The sequence below is a fragment of the Drosophila tropicalis genome, unplaced genomic scaffold (genome assembly GCF_018151085.1).
Source record: "Drosophila tropicalis isolate 14030-0801.00 unplaced genomic scaffold, ASM1815108v1 contig_878, whole genome shotgun sequence".
Lineage (NCBI taxonomy): Eukaryota > Metazoa > Arthropoda > Insecta > Diptera > Drosophilidae > Drosophila > Drosophila tropicalis.
Window position 1 is genome coordinate 3,480,274 of NW_027173374.1, and position 19,774 is coordinate 3,500,047.

A 19,774-nucleotide genomic window follows, 5' to 3' on the forward strand; every position below is an offset into this window, starting at 1 on the left:
ATTACAAACTATATTTCATATTCGTGTGCCATGCGATACATATACATATGTATATGCATTGTGCGAGTATATGGCAAATAACAACAACAATAACAAACTTTATGACATTGTTGTAATAAAATTTATTAGCTTTAACTTGTGGCCTCTGTTAAACTCTTTCGTATTTGGGTTTGGATTTATTTTTCTGTGATGCTTTTCAGTTTTTTTATACGTGTTCATAAACTATAATGTCAAAAGGGTTGCGAAAAAGTCTGTTTGTTTGACACGCTCTGGGATTAAGTTGTATTAACATCAAGCCATTTGAACTGAAAACACTTTACGAAGGTAGGAGAATTAAAGAGATAGACCAGATGAAGAGGTGTAAGCCAAGAAGATGCAATCTGAGGTATAATTTATTAATTACACAGCTACTTATTCAAAACTGTACTAGTTAAGTAATTAATTCAATTTTAATCAAAAAAAGTTGAACAAGTGATGTCATATAATCCATTTTTAATTAATTATTGCCGAAGTAGTAGGCTTATGTCGACTACCGCATTTATTTAACTTATAGAAGATTTCTTTACATTCTGAAAGGCTTAACTAACTAATTTTGATAACTAACTAACTTTGATTATGACCGACTCACCCTGTCTCTAGATATCAAGTTGAGTTTCAAATCAAAAGAACTTTAAATAGCAATCATTGGTATGGTTCACAAAATCAGTAGCCTTTGAATTAAAAGTCACATTAGTGAAAACTTTATGCGGGGGGTGGCTAGGTCTATTTAAATTACTTTGCAACATATTCACGTGCTGCAAGTGCCTTCACGGCTCATAAATGTTTGGCATCGGCAACGTGTGTGTCACGTTTTACATTTGCAAAATGGTTCGAGTAAAACTTTGCTTTTGAATTACAATATAAATCAGCAGCAATGTGACTTTTTAATGTTGCATTCTTTGTACTGACACCCGCATAAACACACACACAAACACACACCACTTATGCAAATGTAAAAAAACACAGTTTATAGAAAACAAAGCGCTGTCAAAGAAAAAAAAAAAAACGAAAAAACAAGAAAAAAGTTGCTACTGCTTATTTTTTGAACAAATTGATGTTGTGTTTGACAGTTGAAACTTGCAGCAAAAACCACGGCAAATAAATAAATAGAAAAGAAAAAAACCAACACATATGAAGAGAAGCGGGAGAGAGAAAGAAGTGGTTGGGAACGAAAACAGGATGAAGGCGACGATGAAAAACGTTTGGAAAATTTACACAGTTAAATGCAAAAGTTTTATTTTTGTTTGCGAATGAATTTCTGTAGTGTTTTGAAAGTTATTTGCGCCCGTTGTGCAAATGTTAGACTGTCGAGAGCTATTCAGGTATTTCTCTCATTCCCCCTTACTCCTGCACTATCATCACTCTTTCTTCGTACTTAAAAAATAAAAATAAATACCAAATTCAAGACCTGAAAACAAAAAGCAAAAGTGCTGGTAGTCAAATCGACTAAATTGTTCGACATCTTTCTCCTCTTCTTTTTTGTCTCTACTTTTATCTTTTAAAATGAGGTTTCTTCATGCTTCACACAAAAAAGAAAGAAGAGCAAGTCCTTGGGAATTCTCAAAGTTAGATAGAATTTTAAGTTTGACCAGGGCTTAAATGCGTTTTATACTGCTCCGGCGATTCTTTGGTAAAACTTTGAGAAAATCAAATGTGTTGACATATGTATTTCAGGCAGGACAAAGTGTTTTAGTTTTATGGGCATATGTAGATCTTAAATGGTTAGATGGTTTCTCAGTAAAAACATAATGAATTTTACTTTTCATTGTTATGTATTAACCTTTACAAAAAATATAATTTAAACAATTAAACTTTAGGAATAGGATTATAATCATTCTACGGCCATTGAGATACATCCTGGTATGTCAATCTCTGATATTGGTTTAGCTTGCTCTTTCACCGATTCAAATATTAAATTTAAACATCGTTGTTTTTTTAACAGATTGCTAGGGAATATAAGAGTGCCATCAATGTTTCGCCAATGTTTCATTCTCTCTATCAGTTGTTCGCAAAATCTTTTATTTAGCTTGATGGCCTTTTGATAACGCATTTTATCAATCAAACGAAAGCTAATATATGTATCCAGTTTTTATGATCAATACTTACGAGCTTCCCATCCAAGAGTTAATTTCTTTTGTCGACGCTCCTTGTAAGTTTCTCTGGCAGATGTAAATTTGGCAATAGTCCTTAAGATCTTATTGTCAATTTTGAGATACATGCTGGTATGTCAATCTCTGATATTGGTTTAGCTTGACATTTCACCGATTCAAATATTAAATTCAAACATCGTTGTTTTTTCAATAGTTTGCTAGGGAATATAAGAGTGCCGTCAATGTTTCGCCAATGTTCCATTCTCTCTATCAGTTGTTCGCAAAATCTTTTATTTATCTTGATGGCCTTTTGATAACGCATTTTATCTATCAAACGAAAGCTAATATATGTATCCAGTTTTTATGATCAATACTTACGAGCTTCCCATCCAAGAGTTAATTTCTTTTGTCGACGCTCCTTGTAAGTTTCTCTGGCAGATGTAAATTTGGCAATAGTCCTTAAGATCTTATTGTCCATTTTGCTGGCCTTTGACTTAATAGTTTCACGGTCACGGTTTTTCTGACACAGATCATTATAATAATGCCCCGGATACGGAACCCAGGTATACATGAAATTATCTTGGAACGAGCGACGATATTCATCTTGTCGTGCTCGAATCGAGGTCCATTCAGATTCAATAAGCTCATTGTGGAAACGAAATTCATGCGAGGAGAGAAATTCTTCAGATTTTAAGAGGCATCTATAAAAAGGAAGGCCTTTTGCTAACTTTACTAGTATTTTATAAGATTAAAAAATGAAACCTACGGAGAATTCCGCAACGAATAGACGCCTGGTAAAAGACCCTTAAACTTTAAAGTCTTCAATTCATGAGCAATGCAAGTGAGTAGATCACTCAAGTTACGAATATTAATTGTCTTTAAAAGGAAGAAATTGTGAAGATATTTGCGAGACCACCAGCCTCGATATAAGGCCTGTATCTTAGTGGCACACTTAATATAATGATCAAGTACACACTTTTGCATAATTTCCTCTGTTCTATGGTAATAGTTATTCATTTGATAGAAACGCCGCCAACATTTCTGTATGACAATGGCGGCTTTCTCCATCTTACCATATTTAGAATATTCACACCAACTGCGAAATGCTCGTTGTATAATGCGAGCGGCTTGAAATTGCTTATACTCTAGCAATACAGTTTGAATGTCGAGTACCGATTGATAATTGGAAGTCCTGAAAGTATTGAGAAATTGAAGAGCAACAGAAGCAAGAAATATTTATAAGAACTTACCCAAAATTGTCAATACTTTTTCTCTGATGTCTAATTGGTTTGGCATGGTAGAAAATCTCTTCCGAACCTGTTTCATTATTGCCAGATTCAGTTTTAGAGGTGAATGAAAAAGCCTTATTACTGTGTGAAACTTTTGTTGGTGTGAGTTGCGGCATTATGCGAAAAAGAAATTCGCTGCTCGAAAATGCTTTAACTATACTATAAATATACGTTATATGTACATATATATGTGAAATGAATGAAGTAAAAAGGCTTACTTGATTGCGTAATTCAATTCAAAGTAATTAATACAATAAAATAACAAGGGTACATTGCTTTTCAGTTTCCATTTCTCTTGCTCCCGCTATCGTCCTTACCGATATTTGTTTGGAGTTATGTGTAAATAAAGTTGTTGCTTCTTCTGGTTTGGCCAAGTTCAAGCCTTGAGCCAAACTTCTAGTGTAATGTTTTGTGGATTGTACAGATATGTTTCTCGTTCTATCATGGCCTCTCTAAGTTGGAAAACTTTGCCTGTCTAATAAAACATTCCGAGTGTGGCATATGACTAATATTTTATGTTTTATGATTCACGTTTGGGTTTCAAAGATGGAGAAGAAGAAAAAAACAACAACTAAGATAAAGCAAACTAACACGAAAAACTAAAGTAAAGAGAAATCCGCAATTATGCCAAAATACGAGCAAAACTTTTGGTTCTCACTTAAGGCATAAGGAGACAAATGAATGTAGAATTTTGTAGACAGCGTAAAAATTAAACCACAAAATGTGGGCGTAGTCATGATCAAAATTTCCATAAGTTTAGAGAAGATGAAAACTAGAAAGCTCATAAATTAGATAGATAAGCAAGTTAGAGCCATAATATCAAATGCTATAAAAGATAACAAAGTGTTGATCACTGAAAGAGTTATTAAAAATATTTGCAGAGTGTGACACTTATTTGTCTTCCAGTAAAATGAAATGAATAACATTAGCCTGTTCTTGGTGGGTAAAATTAAGATGGCGTTGCAAACAATTTGCCAGCCTATTTGGAGCGCATTTCGGCCAAGTTTTAAAATGGCCAGCATTAGTTTGGGCAAATCCCACCCTTCAATGTGCATCTAAATGAACTAATTTTTTTCCTGTGTGTCAAATGAGTTCCATGAGGAGTTAAGCAACAAAGTTTGCCAAAGCGTGAAATTGCAACATCAAAATGGGGGATACAGCCAAGAATCAGGAACAAAAGTTGAACACTGGAAAAGGGCAAGGCACTAAAACTATAATACAATTTACTAAAAATGGCATAAACACACACGCCCAAACTTGTATGGGCACACAGGATGCGTGTGTGTGTGTGTATCATATGTAAATTCTCCCCTGACACCATTGACAAAGACACTTGAAAAAAAGTGGAAGTCCCATAAGAGTCACACTATAAACTCTATGTATACATTTAGGCTTGCTATAAATTGTAGCATACTTTTTTGGCCATCCTGAAACTCTAAAACACATACACACACACACTCCCATACGTAGCCACAACAGAAGAACAGAACAAGCGACAAAGGGCAGCAAAGCCAAAAAGCCAAAAAATAAAAGAAGCAAGGAAGGGACAGAGGGGGGAAAAAAACGTATCTCAGTCATGTGTGTGAGTGTTAGCAATGACCCTAATAACTGTCTACGGGCATGTTAAGTGTCAGCAGCGACATGGCTCTGTCATGTACGCCTCTGGCCCACTATGTGTGTGTGTATGTGTTTGAGGCGAAATATTGTCTATATTTCTTGTCAGCAAATAAAGCGACAAATAAATAAAGTTGCTGCTAAAAAAGAAAAACAAGAAACTAGTCTAAAATCAACGACTCGAGTGAGTTGCCATGCTAAAAATGTCAAATTGCGCCTAAAAGCAGACCGCAATATTTTCTACTAGCGCCAAAAAAAAAAAAATAAGAAAAACAGGGCAAACTATTTCCCCAATAGCCCTAACTCCCCTGTCTTCCCATTTTCCCTTTCTAACCCTAACCCGAGACCTTTAGCTTGCCATTTTCCTTGTTTTCTGTTGCTTTGTGTGTTTTCCTTTTTGCTCGACGGAACTTTTTCCATTTACTTTGGCTCATGCATTTTTCAAAGCACAAAACGGCAAATTGTTTCTCTTGCTCTCATTCTCCGTTCCGTCTCCCTATCTTTCTCACGCTAGGGGTCTACCGTTCTCGAACTGTTTCTCATCTCCGTTCTCTCTACGAAAATGCTGCCTTAAGTGTTATTTATCTTTTACTCCCACGACATTACTCTAGTTCGTTCACTTTCCCGCTATTTCTCTCTTTCTCTGAGCCGAACTAAACTCAACTGAGTTGAGTTTGTCTCTAGAGAAGGCCAGGCTCGCGTAATGCACGACTGGGACCATCAAACCATTCAACCACCCACCCATTGATGCGGTACGATAGCAGCCAGTGTGTTGAGTGGGTTGCCATCTTTTCAATTGTCCAACTTGACCAAATATTAACTTTGACCATTTTTGCATTTCGGCTCTCCTCCACTAACTTGGCCCTCCGAAATTGTTTCAAGCTATTGTTCCAGTTGGTTAATTGTATTTGCCTTGCCTGGGCAATATAAAGTTAATTAGAAAACGTTAAGAAAAAATAGCATTTCAAGATTTTTTCTTCACTCTTACCCCCCATTTGTATACTTATTGATTCATACTTGGTTCAATGCCATGTGTCTCTGGTTCGATTTCCTCTCAATGTTTGGCCCCAAAATCGTTTCAAATATGTACATATATATTTATACCCTATAACTTTAGCATTTTGATTGATGCGTGAAATATGTGAGTTGCTTAATAATAATACTAATAAAAAATATACATATAAGTACGTAAAAATTGGACCTAGAAACAACCTTCACATGTTTTTTAAATTCTTAAATAGACTATTTGATTAGTTTTTTATTAAATACTTACATTGCGCTTTTATAGGGCATCCGAAAATCGTTAGCCTGACTTTTCTGATGCATACAGAATGAATCCTTTTTTCGATTTCGTTTGATTTTGGTCCATAGCTTTATTTGGCTTAGCTTCGAGCTTGGCTGAAGTGGGCTTTATTTCAGCGCAAAATTGCCAAAACTGGCAATGGTATTTCCCACTAAAGTTGCGATTTTCACTCGCCGTCATTGTTCGTTGTTGTTGTTGTTTTTTTCTCCCCATTTTTGCCTAAAAAGAAAAGTTCAGTCGCCTGAAAATTAATAGCAATCAAATTTGCACTCATTCAATTTGCATAATAGTTGACAAATTTTTGAATAGAAATCGACTACTGGTCCTGAACGAAATGAATCTGAGTGGAGAGAGATTTTAAATAAATGCAACAGATCGGTCATTTGTGTGCCGTAGAAAATGCCGTGATAATCTCACAAATTCATATAAATTTTGATGTATTTTTTCAAGAATTTTATTTACATTTTAGATGTTAAGCCTAAGACAAATAAATGCTTCTCTGAGGAAACGATATACTCAAAAAGGAAGGCAGCAAACCGGTATTCACGTTTAATTTTCTAATTTTTTCTTTTTAAAGTTGAACTTAAACAATAAATCTGTGTTAGCCGTTAAACGTTAGATCACATCAAGAAGTCCATATTTTAAATGTTACTGTCTTTTACAATAGCTTAGATTAATTTATACATTATAAATGAAAAAGTTATTTTATGTTAAATTCTGCGCTTGTTGTCTTTCAACATCAGTTTCAGTACAAATTTAATTAAAAATCTTTTTCAATTTTGACTTTTAGCTTGGGGGTTTGAAAAACTATTGCAGAAATTAACAAAACTACTCAATGTGGTAATCATCATTTTTTTCGGTTTTTTTTTTTTATTGTTTATTCATTCACCAAGTGGCAAGGCAGTGGAAAGTTTCAAAGTTGCGGCTTCTGTTGATGCTGGCTGGAAAACTGAGCACAATTTTCTAATTAAATTCATTTGAGACCCTCACGCACTCGGGCCAAACGCAGCGTGCTGTGCATTTGCAATGCAAGAGGCGAAAAACTCGAAGCACACTTTTCTTTTCCTATTTTGTCGGTGTTGAATTGACCGATGGATGCGGAGGAGGAAGACATGGAGCTGGCAGGGTATTTTTGAATGGGTGGTTGTGTGAGTGGGTTGAATGAGTTGCACAAGTTGCACAAGAAATGTCTAAATGGTTGGCTTTCTATCTCTGTCTCTCTCTCTCTCTTTCTCCCTTACTCTCCAATTGTGGGCTGCTGCTGCTGCTTATGCGGCATCAATGACATTGTGTGTAGCATAAAGTAATTTCCGTCTTGCACAAGCAGCGCTTCCGGTGCGGCAAACGTGCGCCAAGCTCTGACGCTTGCTGCAGACATCATGTGTGAGCGTGTGTGTGTGTGTGTGTAATGTGTGTATGTGTGGGTTTTTTTTTTTTTCCCGTCTTCTTTCTAACATGGAAATAATCAAAATGTCGCATTGAGATTGAAAATCACTGCATTTGCCAACACTTCCGCTCAAGTGATGAGCAAGTTGTTGCCCCGCTGTCACCCTATTCAGTCCTGCTTACCCTTCCCCCAACCCAACCTTCCTGCTGCCTGTTGCCACTACTTGTCTATGTACATATGTGTATGTGTGTACGGATTTAACAGTCTGTTATCAAGAAAATTGACAATAAGTTGCTGTTAAAGACAGCCGTAAGAGAAATGTGCCATGTAAGCAATTTTGATGGCTGCTTTTTGGTGTTGACATTGGATTTTTGGTTTAGTTTGGATTTTCTCGTGTATGCGTAAATTTTTTTTTTATCCCAATCTTATCCTCTCCCTCTACCAATTTCTTGTTTTCTTTTCGGTTGGTTTGTTGGTTGGTTGTTGCTTGTTGCCTTTAAGGCGTGTTCAACACAGGCATCGAGAAAAATGTGATGAGCGAGCTAAATGTGAAGCAGATAAATATGTAGGAGGAAAATACTCCAAAGGGTATATAGACATCTATACACATACAGACGTAAATATGTATCCCACACACACATATGTATGTATGAATGATTGTGCATGAGCGTGTGTTTTTATAAATAGATACATACTTGTAAATGAAAATGTAAAAGCGTCAAGTTGATGAAGATATTCCGTTTCCTTTTTACTTGGTTTAAGAAACCAAAAATTGGAACTTGAAAATAATAAGCTTATTTTATATAAACAGATTCAACTATAGAAATATGTAAATTATAGTTAATGGCAAACGTTATTTTATATTTATAAGAGAAAAAACTAAAAACTATGTCCAAGAACAATGACCAAAAGCAATTCTGGCCATATAGAAGTAACACAAAGCAGTGAAACTAAAGAATATTGATTCAATATGGGTTAAAACTAGCCTTTGAATTTTGAAAGTATAAGGATTGCCTATTAGCAATTTGAATGATATGAGTATGCAAAGTCTATAATAACATACATTTTGAACTAGAGCTTGAGTTACATTCCAAAGCGAAGCTATATTTTAAAATGGCAGGCAAATGCGTTGTACAGACACCGAAATAAGAAATGAATGAATTTAATTTATCTCAATCAAATTCGATCCACTTTTCGATGCCCTAAGGGCCACACAAAATATTAAGTAGACGGTTATGCAAAGAACCCAAAGCTGGCAAGATAGTTACTTAACATATCAAGTATACGCCTAGTTACGGTCAAGGCATTAAGTGGGCAAATCAGCATCTACTACCACCAACAGTTACTAAGTAAAATGCGCAAAACTAAAAGCCTAACACCCCCCGAAAGCAAGAACAACATCAGCATCAGCATCAACGGCGGTGGCGTTAGCGGTAGTAGAATCAGCTACTTACTTAAAAAGCATTGAGCCTAAGTAAACTTTTACGTCAATCTGTGTTCACGCCCAAACCTTGGATCTGGACGTCGTCATCGTTGTCCTTCTTCTTCTTCTTATGCATCATCATTATCATCACCATCATCATCTCTATCAACTTTCTCGTCCTCGGACTGCACTTAAAGTTGTGGGCAAAACCACGAAGCCGTTCAAGATGACAAGGACCAAACCGGTCTGTTCGAGAGCTTAATGCAAGCCAAATGAAGTATAAACAGTTGATGGGCATTAAAGTTATGACAACAAATCCTACAACAACAATAATAACATCAACAAGGACAACTGCAATAAGTGTAGAAAGGAGACAGAATGTTACAGAGTGCGAAAAGGGATATATATACATACATACATAAATATCAGGAAAAACGGCTTGAAGGTAAAGTGAAAAAATATTGACATGGTCCAACTCCATGGCTGGCAAGCGGCTTATGAATTAATACAAAACAGATTGCCAAGTGCTAAAGGCGGCACTTTGCACCTTTTATTCACTTTTAAATGTTTACCCAATGAAATACAAAAATGGAAATAAGGCAAAATAAAGTAAAGAGGAAAGGAGCAAAAATAAAGAGAGACAAAAACTACCTCACTGAATGCCATTTAAATGGCATGGACCAGGCTTAGGGCAAATTTATACTACCTAAATAACAGTTAAATGATAGAAATCAGGGCTGGAATATAACAATATGAAGTCAAATTGTAGCCAAAACAAACCAATGCATACGAAAAGTAAAAATCGTTCAGGACTTTAGTAATTTAACCCAAGACTCCCTGAGTTATTGAAGATAGCCCTTGTTTAGACGGCCTCTGTCTAACAACGGCATTTCATCTGGCATTTGTAGCCTGATGTAGGTCTCTGGCTCTTCCTCTTTCTCGCTCACATCAGTTTGGCTACAGGCGGTATCTGGCTAGTCACATCGTTCGATTTAAACATTTTCATTTTCAATTTGAATTTTTATGTTTGGGGGCCCTCTTGCTAGATAGCCAGCCAGTTGTAAAAAGCAAATATCCTGCTCCATGTTGACTCCCAGTGTCCTTGCAATGTTTGTCGCTTTATTAGTTTATCACAACTAAAGCATCTCTGAAGCAGGAAACATCTGGAGCATTTGTGTTCCTGTGTGCACCTTTGTCAGGCTGAACAGATTTCGTTTCCTTCGCCATGGCATACCTTTTCTTTTCTTTTTTTTTTACTTTTGGCATTCCTTCTCCTTTCTTTGGTCTTTCACTTATTGTTTTGTTTTGTTGTGCCTCCATTTTTTTCGTTTCGCGATATTCTATAAATTAATCAGACGAAGTGCTGCTGAGCCTGTTACCTTTGCCTTCTGCAGCAGCCCAGCACAATCGCGATAAAACCCCAGGTGAATTATAGTTATTTGATTTTCTTTGGTGATTTGTTTGCCGCGCCATTCTCTTAAAGCCTTACCCGACATCTAATTGAATTGCACTCCACTGACTGAGTGTAAAGTGTAAGTTTCTTTGCAGCCTAACGAAAAGCAAAAATTCCCAAACAAAAAAAAGGATCTGCCATCTCTGTATAAGTACGTAATAGTGGCCAAATTATGTAGCATGCATAAATTTTGCTTGGCCAGGAAGCCAACAACTCGTGCTGCTTATCGTCACGAAGAGCGAAAAGCTTTAGTGGGTGTGTGAATGTATGTGTTTTAGGGAGTAGGAAACTCCATTAGATGCAGAAACAAGAAGCAAAATATTACCATTCTAGTTAGACATTGGCAAAGTACCCTTACTAAAAAGTTAACAATTGATTATATTTATTATGGTAGAAAATAAGAGTCAATTATCTTCAATAATAGTCTTATAAGAATAATTAAAAGAAAAAACAGAACATAAAATCTTAAAATATGTAAAAATTTCAACAAAAACAACAGAATGAAGCAACTTTTTAAATACTCTATTTGAAAAACAAAAATTGTAGGCAAGGAAAGAAAGCCAAAAAACTTAAACCGAGATTCAGACCAAGCCAAGACAGTTAAATCTGTGCAAACAAGTTGCTGGGGATTGAAAGTGCATAAAGTTGGGTTTATTGTCGGCTAAAGTATATGCAATATTCGCTCCACAAAACCACCCATCCGCACACCACACACACATACACAGAAACACACACCCACACATACTCAGACACGCCACATATGCACACACAGATATGTAAGTACATTTGAACAAATCTTTATCAGACAGGCAAAAGAAATTATGACGGAAATCTAAAAAGTTGTGCATTAAAACTTGTTTGTGGTCGGAGTTTTCCCAGGCTAAGCTCATGCTGCTAACTTCAAGTTCTTTCGATTTGAGTCATAAATAAAGGAAATGTTACAAAAAGCGAGCATAAATGTTTTCCAATTAAACATTTAAATATTTTTACTGTGAGAAGAATGCAAAACTGAAGACAAAATGCATCAGCCATAACAGGAAATGTTTTTGTTTAGAAGTTTTCTATTCACATTTAAAAAGAAAATATTGCAAATAAATTGAACATTTTTATATGCATTCTCATACATAATTTGAAATGTCATTGCCAACCTTGGGGGATGGGTCAGCTACAATAATGCCAAGCTGAAGCCAGTTGGAAAATCCAATGACCGTACAATAGAAATGCTCGACGACAGCAAAAGCTGCAAGACTTTGGCTCAGCCTCGACCGCAGCCATAGAACTCTATCTTCTCTCCCCTCTGCCCTACTGTTTTTCTATCTCTTTTGCTCTCTCTCTCTTTTTCTCTCTCTCTCTGTGACTGTCTCTTTTGAAACTCAACACAAAAATATTTTCAATTATGATGCCAGGCAGTGTGAGGAGAACTCTAGAATTTTTCAATTAAGCTGCTTACTGGCAAGGCGATGGTTAAAGATGCAATGGGTGAATGGGGGCGGGGGGAGGACGAACCGGAGAGTCGGGGTTTTCGGCTTTCCTCAACTCAAAATGGATTTTTCTTTCTCATTTCTCTCCATTTTTCTTTTTGTTGCAAGAAATGAGAAAGCAAAACGAATTGTCTGCGATAGTTGTATAGTTGCTGATGGGCGGGTTGCTTGCTGGGTAGTAAAAGTGCTAGACATAAAGGTAAAAGCATTAAAGTTATATGCGCTTTAAACTAACAATTGCTGGTTCTAGGGGTAGGCGGACAGGGATAGAAGAGTTGCTCGGTGGTCAGGTGGCCTGAGCCAGGGGCTGCGGGTTGAGGTTGTTGTACTACTTTTATGCGCCAAGGCAAAAGTTGTCGTAGTTTTTAGTGTTTGGTCTGTGGGTCCCGCCCACAACGTGTCCGCGCGCCATAAAAATTTGCAACAGCTGCACAGCTGCTGATTCTGTTGCTGCTGCTGCCACTGCTGCTGGGCATGAAACTCGAGCGTATTTGCGGTATAGCCACGGGGACCAAGTTTACCTTGACAGTAGTCAGGCAAAAGGATTTCTTTATATAGGTATACATATACATACATATATAAATGTATAATACTCTATATATTGCTTGAAATGTGATGGAATGTTATGTTTTATGAAGATCTCAAGGAATTTCAATTTATATCAAATAAAAATTTGACAAATAAATGCACGGTAAGAAAGATCTACTACAAGACTGAGATGAAATATTTAGTTTTATGATTAACTAAAGTTAGTGCTTCTTAAGAATTATAAAATATATTTCATTCCACGTAAATTGATATTACTTCATACTGATACTGCTTAAGTAATTTATATTAAGTTGTTTTCGAGATTATTCTTAAATGAATGAAATACTTCAGAAATGATTTATGATTTAGTTCATATAAAACATAGGAAAAAAGGTCCGTTTTTAAAATTTTCTTTGTTGACATTGTTAGCGTATATTTAAAGTCGGTGTTAATGTTTCATTCAGCCGTTTTTGGTTGGCCTTTTGTTTTTGCGGTTGCTTTTGTCCAATAATTTGGTCTATCTAATGGCACCGCAAAATGCATTTTGCAACGTATCTCTCAGTTGGCAAATAGCCTTAGTCGTCTTAGTCGCCTTAGTTTTACGCCCAACCCCTTTGTTACCCCTTTTACAGCAGCTTCTTCTTCTGCTCATCCTGCTGGTCTCTTCTATTTTCGCCTTCTTAAGTATGTATGGGTACAAATATAAGTCTGTGCATAAAATAACAATATAATGCTATGACCATAGTGCCATAGCAAGGTAAGGAAAAGAGACAGATAGACAGTGTGCATGAAAGAGAGAGAGAGAGAGAGAGAGAGAGAGAAAAGGAGAGTCAAAGAAGGTATGAGAATTGTAGTTTTCTAGTTGCCTCTGCTGCTTATGCGACTTACTTTTACATTAGAATATGTCAGGTTTTTGTTTTCCTTCGCTATTTTTCGTGGAAAACTTTTTAGTTTTCTTCCCCATTTGCTCTAAGCTTTCAGTGAGAGTGAACAAGAAGTAGATGGGGGAAAAATGGTGAAGAAGTTTTCTGGTCAGCTTTTGATGTTAATTTTCACCAGATGACAGACAGTTGATAAGTCTGTCTATTTTCTTGTAACACAGAATCATAAATTATAAACAACTTTTACGCTAGGGCATTTAGTTAATTAGTTTTCTTTGTGATTTTTTTGTTGTTTCTACTTTAGCAAAAGTTGGCTACTCAATTACGATAATTATGACCATTCATTTTTCATTTCAAAAGTCAACTGGTAATTTGTGCCTTTGACATTTGCCATCCAATCTCTGTGAAATGTGAAAGGCATGTGTAATAAAGCAATCAGAATTGCACTATGTATAAAGCCACCCGGAAAAATCGGTGACGAAGTGAAAGTAGCATTCATTATGCTTACTGACTCTACTTACATTAAGTTTTCTCGCTTCACTCTTTCTGTGTGTGTCTGTGTGAGGAATATGGCTGCAAGTTGGCTGTCTGGAACTTTTTCTGAACAGGCTTACACAAGCCATTATGATAAATATTTAATGATAAGTATATATTTTTGGCCCGAACTTTAAGTTCCTGAGAAATTGGCACATCCCCATTGCTGATGCTGCTGCTGCTGTGTTGTCCAGGTGCCCGAGTACAGTTGACCCAGTTGCCCAGTAGATGAAGATGTTGTAAAAGTCGTGGCAAGAGTAGGTAAAGAGATGTAGCCCATTTTTGTATAAGGAAAAGCAAATTGAATGGCCTGGCCAAGCTTGGTCCCGGTCCCATGAACTCCAGTTCAGGAGTTCAATGCACCTTCGATGCCGATATGAAGAGTATGTGCATTTAAAGTGGTAGAGAGGTTTGCCTCAAAAGTTTACCTTTATCTCAAAACAATTTAATCGATTTATTAAAAAGTATTTAAAGTAGTTATATATATAAATGTACGGTAACTAACAAAAAATTTAAAATAAAACTTATGTGTTCATGGAAATGTGATGTATAAAAATTTATCCACTTTCAGATAACTTTCCTGAAGAGATAAAAGTCTTACTAAAAAAAAGGCTTACATAAACCAATTTAAAGAGGTAAGCATTGATTAAGTAACGAGAATTTGCAAAGGTTTTTAGTCAACCCATTTTATAGATATGTATATTCATCAATACATATCTCTTGGGTAGCTTAGGAAAAACATACACACACACTCACACACAAATGTAGCTCTTGTCAATGCATTTTTTAAGACAACAGTAGCAACAACCAGAACAGCAACAAGGAGAAATGAAAACATCTATGCCCTCTTGGCTGCTGCACAAATTTGCAAAAGTGCAACGTTATCTACATGAAGTATTTGAAACTTCTGCACCTTGGTGCACCTATCTGCTGTTTCTGTTGCTGCCGCATCCTGGCCATTGCTGTTGCTCTGCCTAATCTCAATGCAATCACTCACAGCAACAAGCAGGCAGTCAGCCAGGCAGGCTTGCTGGCTGGCTGGCAGGAAGACAACCGGGCAGGCAGGTCGCTAGGCAGGCAGGCAGACAGGCAAGTAGACAGAAAGGCAGGCATCTTGGTTGCATATTCACACTCACACACCCATACACACTCACACATTCATAGTAACACCACCTAACAAAGTGGCCGCTTGAGTTGAGTTTAAGTGCGGTAGCATGCTTTTAGGCTGGTGTTTGGTGTCAATCACTTTGCAATTTGGAAAATGCACTTTCAACCCGCCTACAAAATAAAACAAAGGGCAGAGAGCAAAGAACAAAAAAGAGAAGTGGGGAGAGAAGCCTAGTTGTAAAGCTCCTGTGGTCCACCACTATGATGAATGTCAGTTTGAGGCTTGGTTTTAGGTTTTTCCTGTAAGTTTATTGTCCTAGTCTTCTTCTCATACACAAACACACACACACACACATGAAATATACTCACTTCATTTCACTATCACTTGGGCGTGTGTTGACGTGTAGCTGTCGTGTCAAACACTTGAGGTATTTTTTTAACGGTTTGTCAACGTACTTGAAATGGTGTTACATATAGGCTGGGCTTGTAGAATGGGTATGCTTCTATTTTTCCTTTTTTTTTTTTTTTTTTTGGGGTGGACTGGGTGTGGCTGCCAAAGTCTAGAGTCTAGACAAAAGCCCTGACACCTTTGTATCACTCAAGTGGCGGAAATGCTGTCAAAGCAAAGCGCAGATCCCAGATTAGTTTTGGTTTCTTGTCCTATCTCTCTGAATGCTTTCTTGTAACTATGTGTGTCACTGTGTGTGTGTGTTTGTTGGGCAAAAAATTATTGTGCCAACGGATCACACAATAACAAAACTCATTGCCAGTTGAGAGCTATTCAGAGACCAACTAAACTAAAATACATTTGCAATAGAATGGCATGAGAGGAGGCGTTGGCATGTAGTTTAAAGTTTGGCGCTTCTCTTGACACTTAGACAGCAACAACTCATCAACGTCATGAGCAGCAGCAACAACAATAAAAAAGAAATATATGAAAAGCAGAAAAACTGTGAAACAATATTAGCGATTTTCTGTTGTAAATGGGGGGGGTAAAAAGTGTCGGAGTTGTGTGTGTGTGTGCATGTGTGAAATAAACATCAAACACATTAAACTACATATTCTTTTATATGTACCTATGTATTTTTTGTTTTTTTCGTTTTTAACAATGAGCAACTAATCAACAAAGTGTTAGGTAAACGGAGTGGTTCAGGACTTGAGAGCTGTCAATTTAACTAAATGGAATACCTTTTGTTTAATGTGAAATCATTTTCATATTAAAATAGCGGAAACTTAATTTATAAACTACCACAACAAAATTTTCTAAATAGCGAATGGCATAGTTTATCTATGTTTTTAAGGCACTTTACTCACACTTTTGAAAAGATCTATTCAGAAATAAGTATCTAGAAATATTAAAAAATACTTATGTATATTCGAAGAATGTGCATTTAATTGTTAATTAATAGGTAGTGTTTTTTTTTAGTTGATTAGTTACTTTTGGTTGCAAAAGCGAGGAATAGGAAAGACAGGAAGAAAATGGAAAAGCAACTGCCGCTCTGGGAGCAACCGTGTGACAAGTCAGAGGCGCTTTCGTTTGACATTATTTTGTCAGCTTATTTGACTTGAGTTGTTGCTGCTTCTGGGTCTTTGCTCTCAGATACTTTTGCCTTTGTCCTTGGTTCTAAGCCTTGGCCCAGGCCCTAACCAGGCCTGCAATTTGAGCTCTGTGTGCCGCCTGCCTGCCCTGTGCCATACCTACTGGGAAAAGACTGCTTGCAGCAGGGACGTCAATTTTTTCCTTCTTCTGGTTGCTGTCTTTGCTTACTCACTGGCTGTCATTAAGTTTTATTTAATTCTGACTTTTGTTTGACTCAGCAGTAGCAGCAGCACCGGCGACACTGGCGCGTTTTTATTGTTGCGACAGTTTTTGCCAACAAATTGCTTAGCGTCAAGTGTCGTGTAATTACGACACACACACACACATATACACTCACGTACATTCAGCAGTCACATATGAGGCAAAATGTTGTTATTAGATTGTTGCTGCCGGCAAGTCACTGGGGAAAGTTGCTTTTAATTTTCCTTCTCTTTTTTTGTTGTTTCTCTTTCATTCGTTTTCTTTTTTGTTTTGCTTTCTTCGCCACAAATTAATGCCATAATAATAGTTTGGCCCTTTGCTTTTTGTTGTACGTTTCTTGACTGCTGCTAATGATGCTTAAGTTAAAGGCAGCTGTGACCATGTCAGCTGCTAATTATGCCAACGATTTGCTACTATATTGAACAAGAAATCGACCAGAGCAGACGAATTAGTATCTATATAGTACATGATAGAGTTTTATTGCTTCATTTACTCTTTAATTTTTCATTTTCAATCCATTTTCATATGCAATTAACAACATTTTAGCACATTCTTGTCCTCTCCATCACTGCCACTCTTATTCTCTGTATGCCTCTCACAAGGGACATAATTAAAACTTGGTCTCTGTTGCAAGAATCAAAGCATCTCCGCCCCACACCTACCCACCCTGTACCACACCTAGTAGGGGGTAAACCTAAACATAAACTGTTTGCCCATTGCTGGCTGCATAATTACAGCGTTTCGTTTCGGATGTGGCCCTTTTTAAAATTGGCGCATAAAATGTCAATTTGATGTCATTGGATCAACTTAAATGTGACAGAGACTAGTCGCTGCCTTCTCTCGGAGGGCTCTAGTGCGAGCTCGCAATTTACAATGTCTGACTGGTATGGCGACCCGGCCCCGGTCATGTCCTGGCGGGTTAATTTTGGCATCGCTTAACTCCCTCGCAGCTATTCATATGAAACCAACCTCTCTCGTGCTACGCAACCCCACGCCGAGCCGTCTTCACTATTCCATTCACTCTCCATGGCCATGCAATTTTTGGGTTTGTGTCATGTTGCTGCTTCACTTTGGTGGCTGCCTGTCCTCGCGCTCCTCTCTTGTTGACATTGATGTTGTCGCTCATTCTCCCTCTCTCTCTGTCACTCTCTCAGTGTGTGTGGGGCGTTGCCTGTTGGCATATCCTGTGCAAATACCTGTTTATGTTATGGCCAGGTCAGAGCATAGCTGGCCAGCAGATTAGTTGCCTTAAATTGATGGCAACTTAACGCTAATAACAATGTGCCAATGCTGTCGTGTTGCTGTGCCCTGGCCCAAAATGTGTTCTACTGCATACCTTGAGGCAATTGTCCTGGCTTTAGTTCATTACTGATTAAGCTGTAGCGCTGAGTGGCCCGATACACGGTCTCTGAACAGTTTTGTGTGGCTTAATTAAATGAAATGACAGGTGCATTAATCAATGTTTTCTTATTGTTGTTGGTGTTACTTTTGGCATAAAGTTTGCTTATTTCCCAAGCGGTTAGCCTCAACCTATACATCCTTCTTACACATGCATAATTTACTCATTCTTCTAGCCTTCTTTCGCTTTTCGTTTTTTCTTCGTATAACTTTTGCTTACTTTAAATAAATCAACCAAGAGGTAACTTTCAATTTAAACAACTTTTATGCTGGGCTTGATTCTCTTGGTCTTCTTTTTTATATTTTGTGATATATTGTATGTTGCATGTGTGAAAATACATGTAGGACACAGCATAGAATTATTTATTTTTCGGCTCCATAAAGTATGCAACACTTAATGCCAAACATTTTAGCTGTGTGCATTGTTTTTTTTATTTGTGGCAAAAGTTTAAGCTAATGTTGAAGTTAAAAACCATCTTATGTATTTCTCTAAGTCAAAAATTAAAGATCGAATACAAATAAACTGCAGTGAGTAGTTTTAACTATTCTTGGTTTCTATTTCTGGTTTGTTAAATGTTAAATAAGGTTGGGTTTCAGCTGTGACAAAATAAGCAACAAGCACTTACTTTGTGTAAGACGAACCTCGAAAACCAGCAGCAAATTTTAATTAATTTGAGTTCGTGTTTATGTGTGGTGACAGCTAATTTAGCCTAGGCCATAGCCATAGCCCTGACACTGGCCTACATTTAATTATTTTCAGGGAAAATTCATTGAAAATTATATAATGGCATAGCGAAAATATTCATTAAATGATGCTGCTGCTGCTGCGGGTTCTCTTCTAATGCCGGTGCTGCTGGTTCAACAACAGCTCATCAGAAATTTAGAAGGTCCAAAAATAAACGGCTAGGGACTAGCTAAAAAACTAGAAGCTATTTATAAAATGTAATTTGCCGAGATGCCAAGATGGGGGCCGATAGATGGAAACTTTTCCTGTTGCTGACCCAAAACCTGAAAACCAAGCAGCCTGTCCTGGCCACACACACACATACATAGACTTATCGCTCCCTACATGAGAGGGGGGGATCTCTAGGTAAAGGGGAAAACAGAAACAGCTTTTAAGTTTTACTCCTGATGCTTCGTCCTGCCATGTTTATTATAAGTTTGCCATGCCGTTGTTCCATGCTTCTCTTTACACCTTTCTTCAACTAGGTGAATCTGTTAGGGGCATGGGCACCATCGGGGGCAAGGTAAGTTTTCATTTTTGTTTGACACCAGGTGTCAAATGATGTGTCAAAATGGTGCAAAATTTACCGTATGCTGGACCAGGTCTTTCGACCTGATCTCAGGGTTAAATGTGTGCGGGATTAATAGCTGGCACACGCTGCTGTCAAGAGTATGGCCCATGGCCCATGCTGGCCCAATCCTGGTAGGGACCAGCAGGGGCTG

The 19,774-nt window shown here is 37.3% G+C and overlaps 1 protein-coding gene across 2 annotated transcripts; it reads right to left on the reverse strand.

Moving 5' to 3' along the window:
* Positions 1–1,938: 1,938 nt before the first annotated feature.
* On the reverse strand, positions 1,939–3,617 carry LOC137585174 (uncharacterized). Of its 2 annotated transcripts, none has more exons than XM_068300843.1 (5): positions 3,380–3,617; positions 2,896–3,321; positions 2,508–2,830; positions 2,146–2,456; positions 1,939–2,074 (listed from the first exon to the last, which is right to left on the reverse strand). In XM_068300843.1, exons 1-4 carry the CDS (start codon positions 3,532–3,534, stop codon positions 2,227–2,229), a joined length of 1,134 nt encoding a protein of 377 aa, XP_068156944.1. In that variant the 5' UTR covers positions 3,535–3,617; the 3' UTR covers positions 1,939–2,074; positions 2,146–2,226. The 2 variants fall into 2 exon arrangements, with proteins under 2 accessions (XP_068156944.1, XP_068156945.1); XM_068300844.1 differs by having other exon boundaries at positions 1,984–2,094.
* Positions 3,618–19,774: the final 16,157 nt, after the last annotated feature.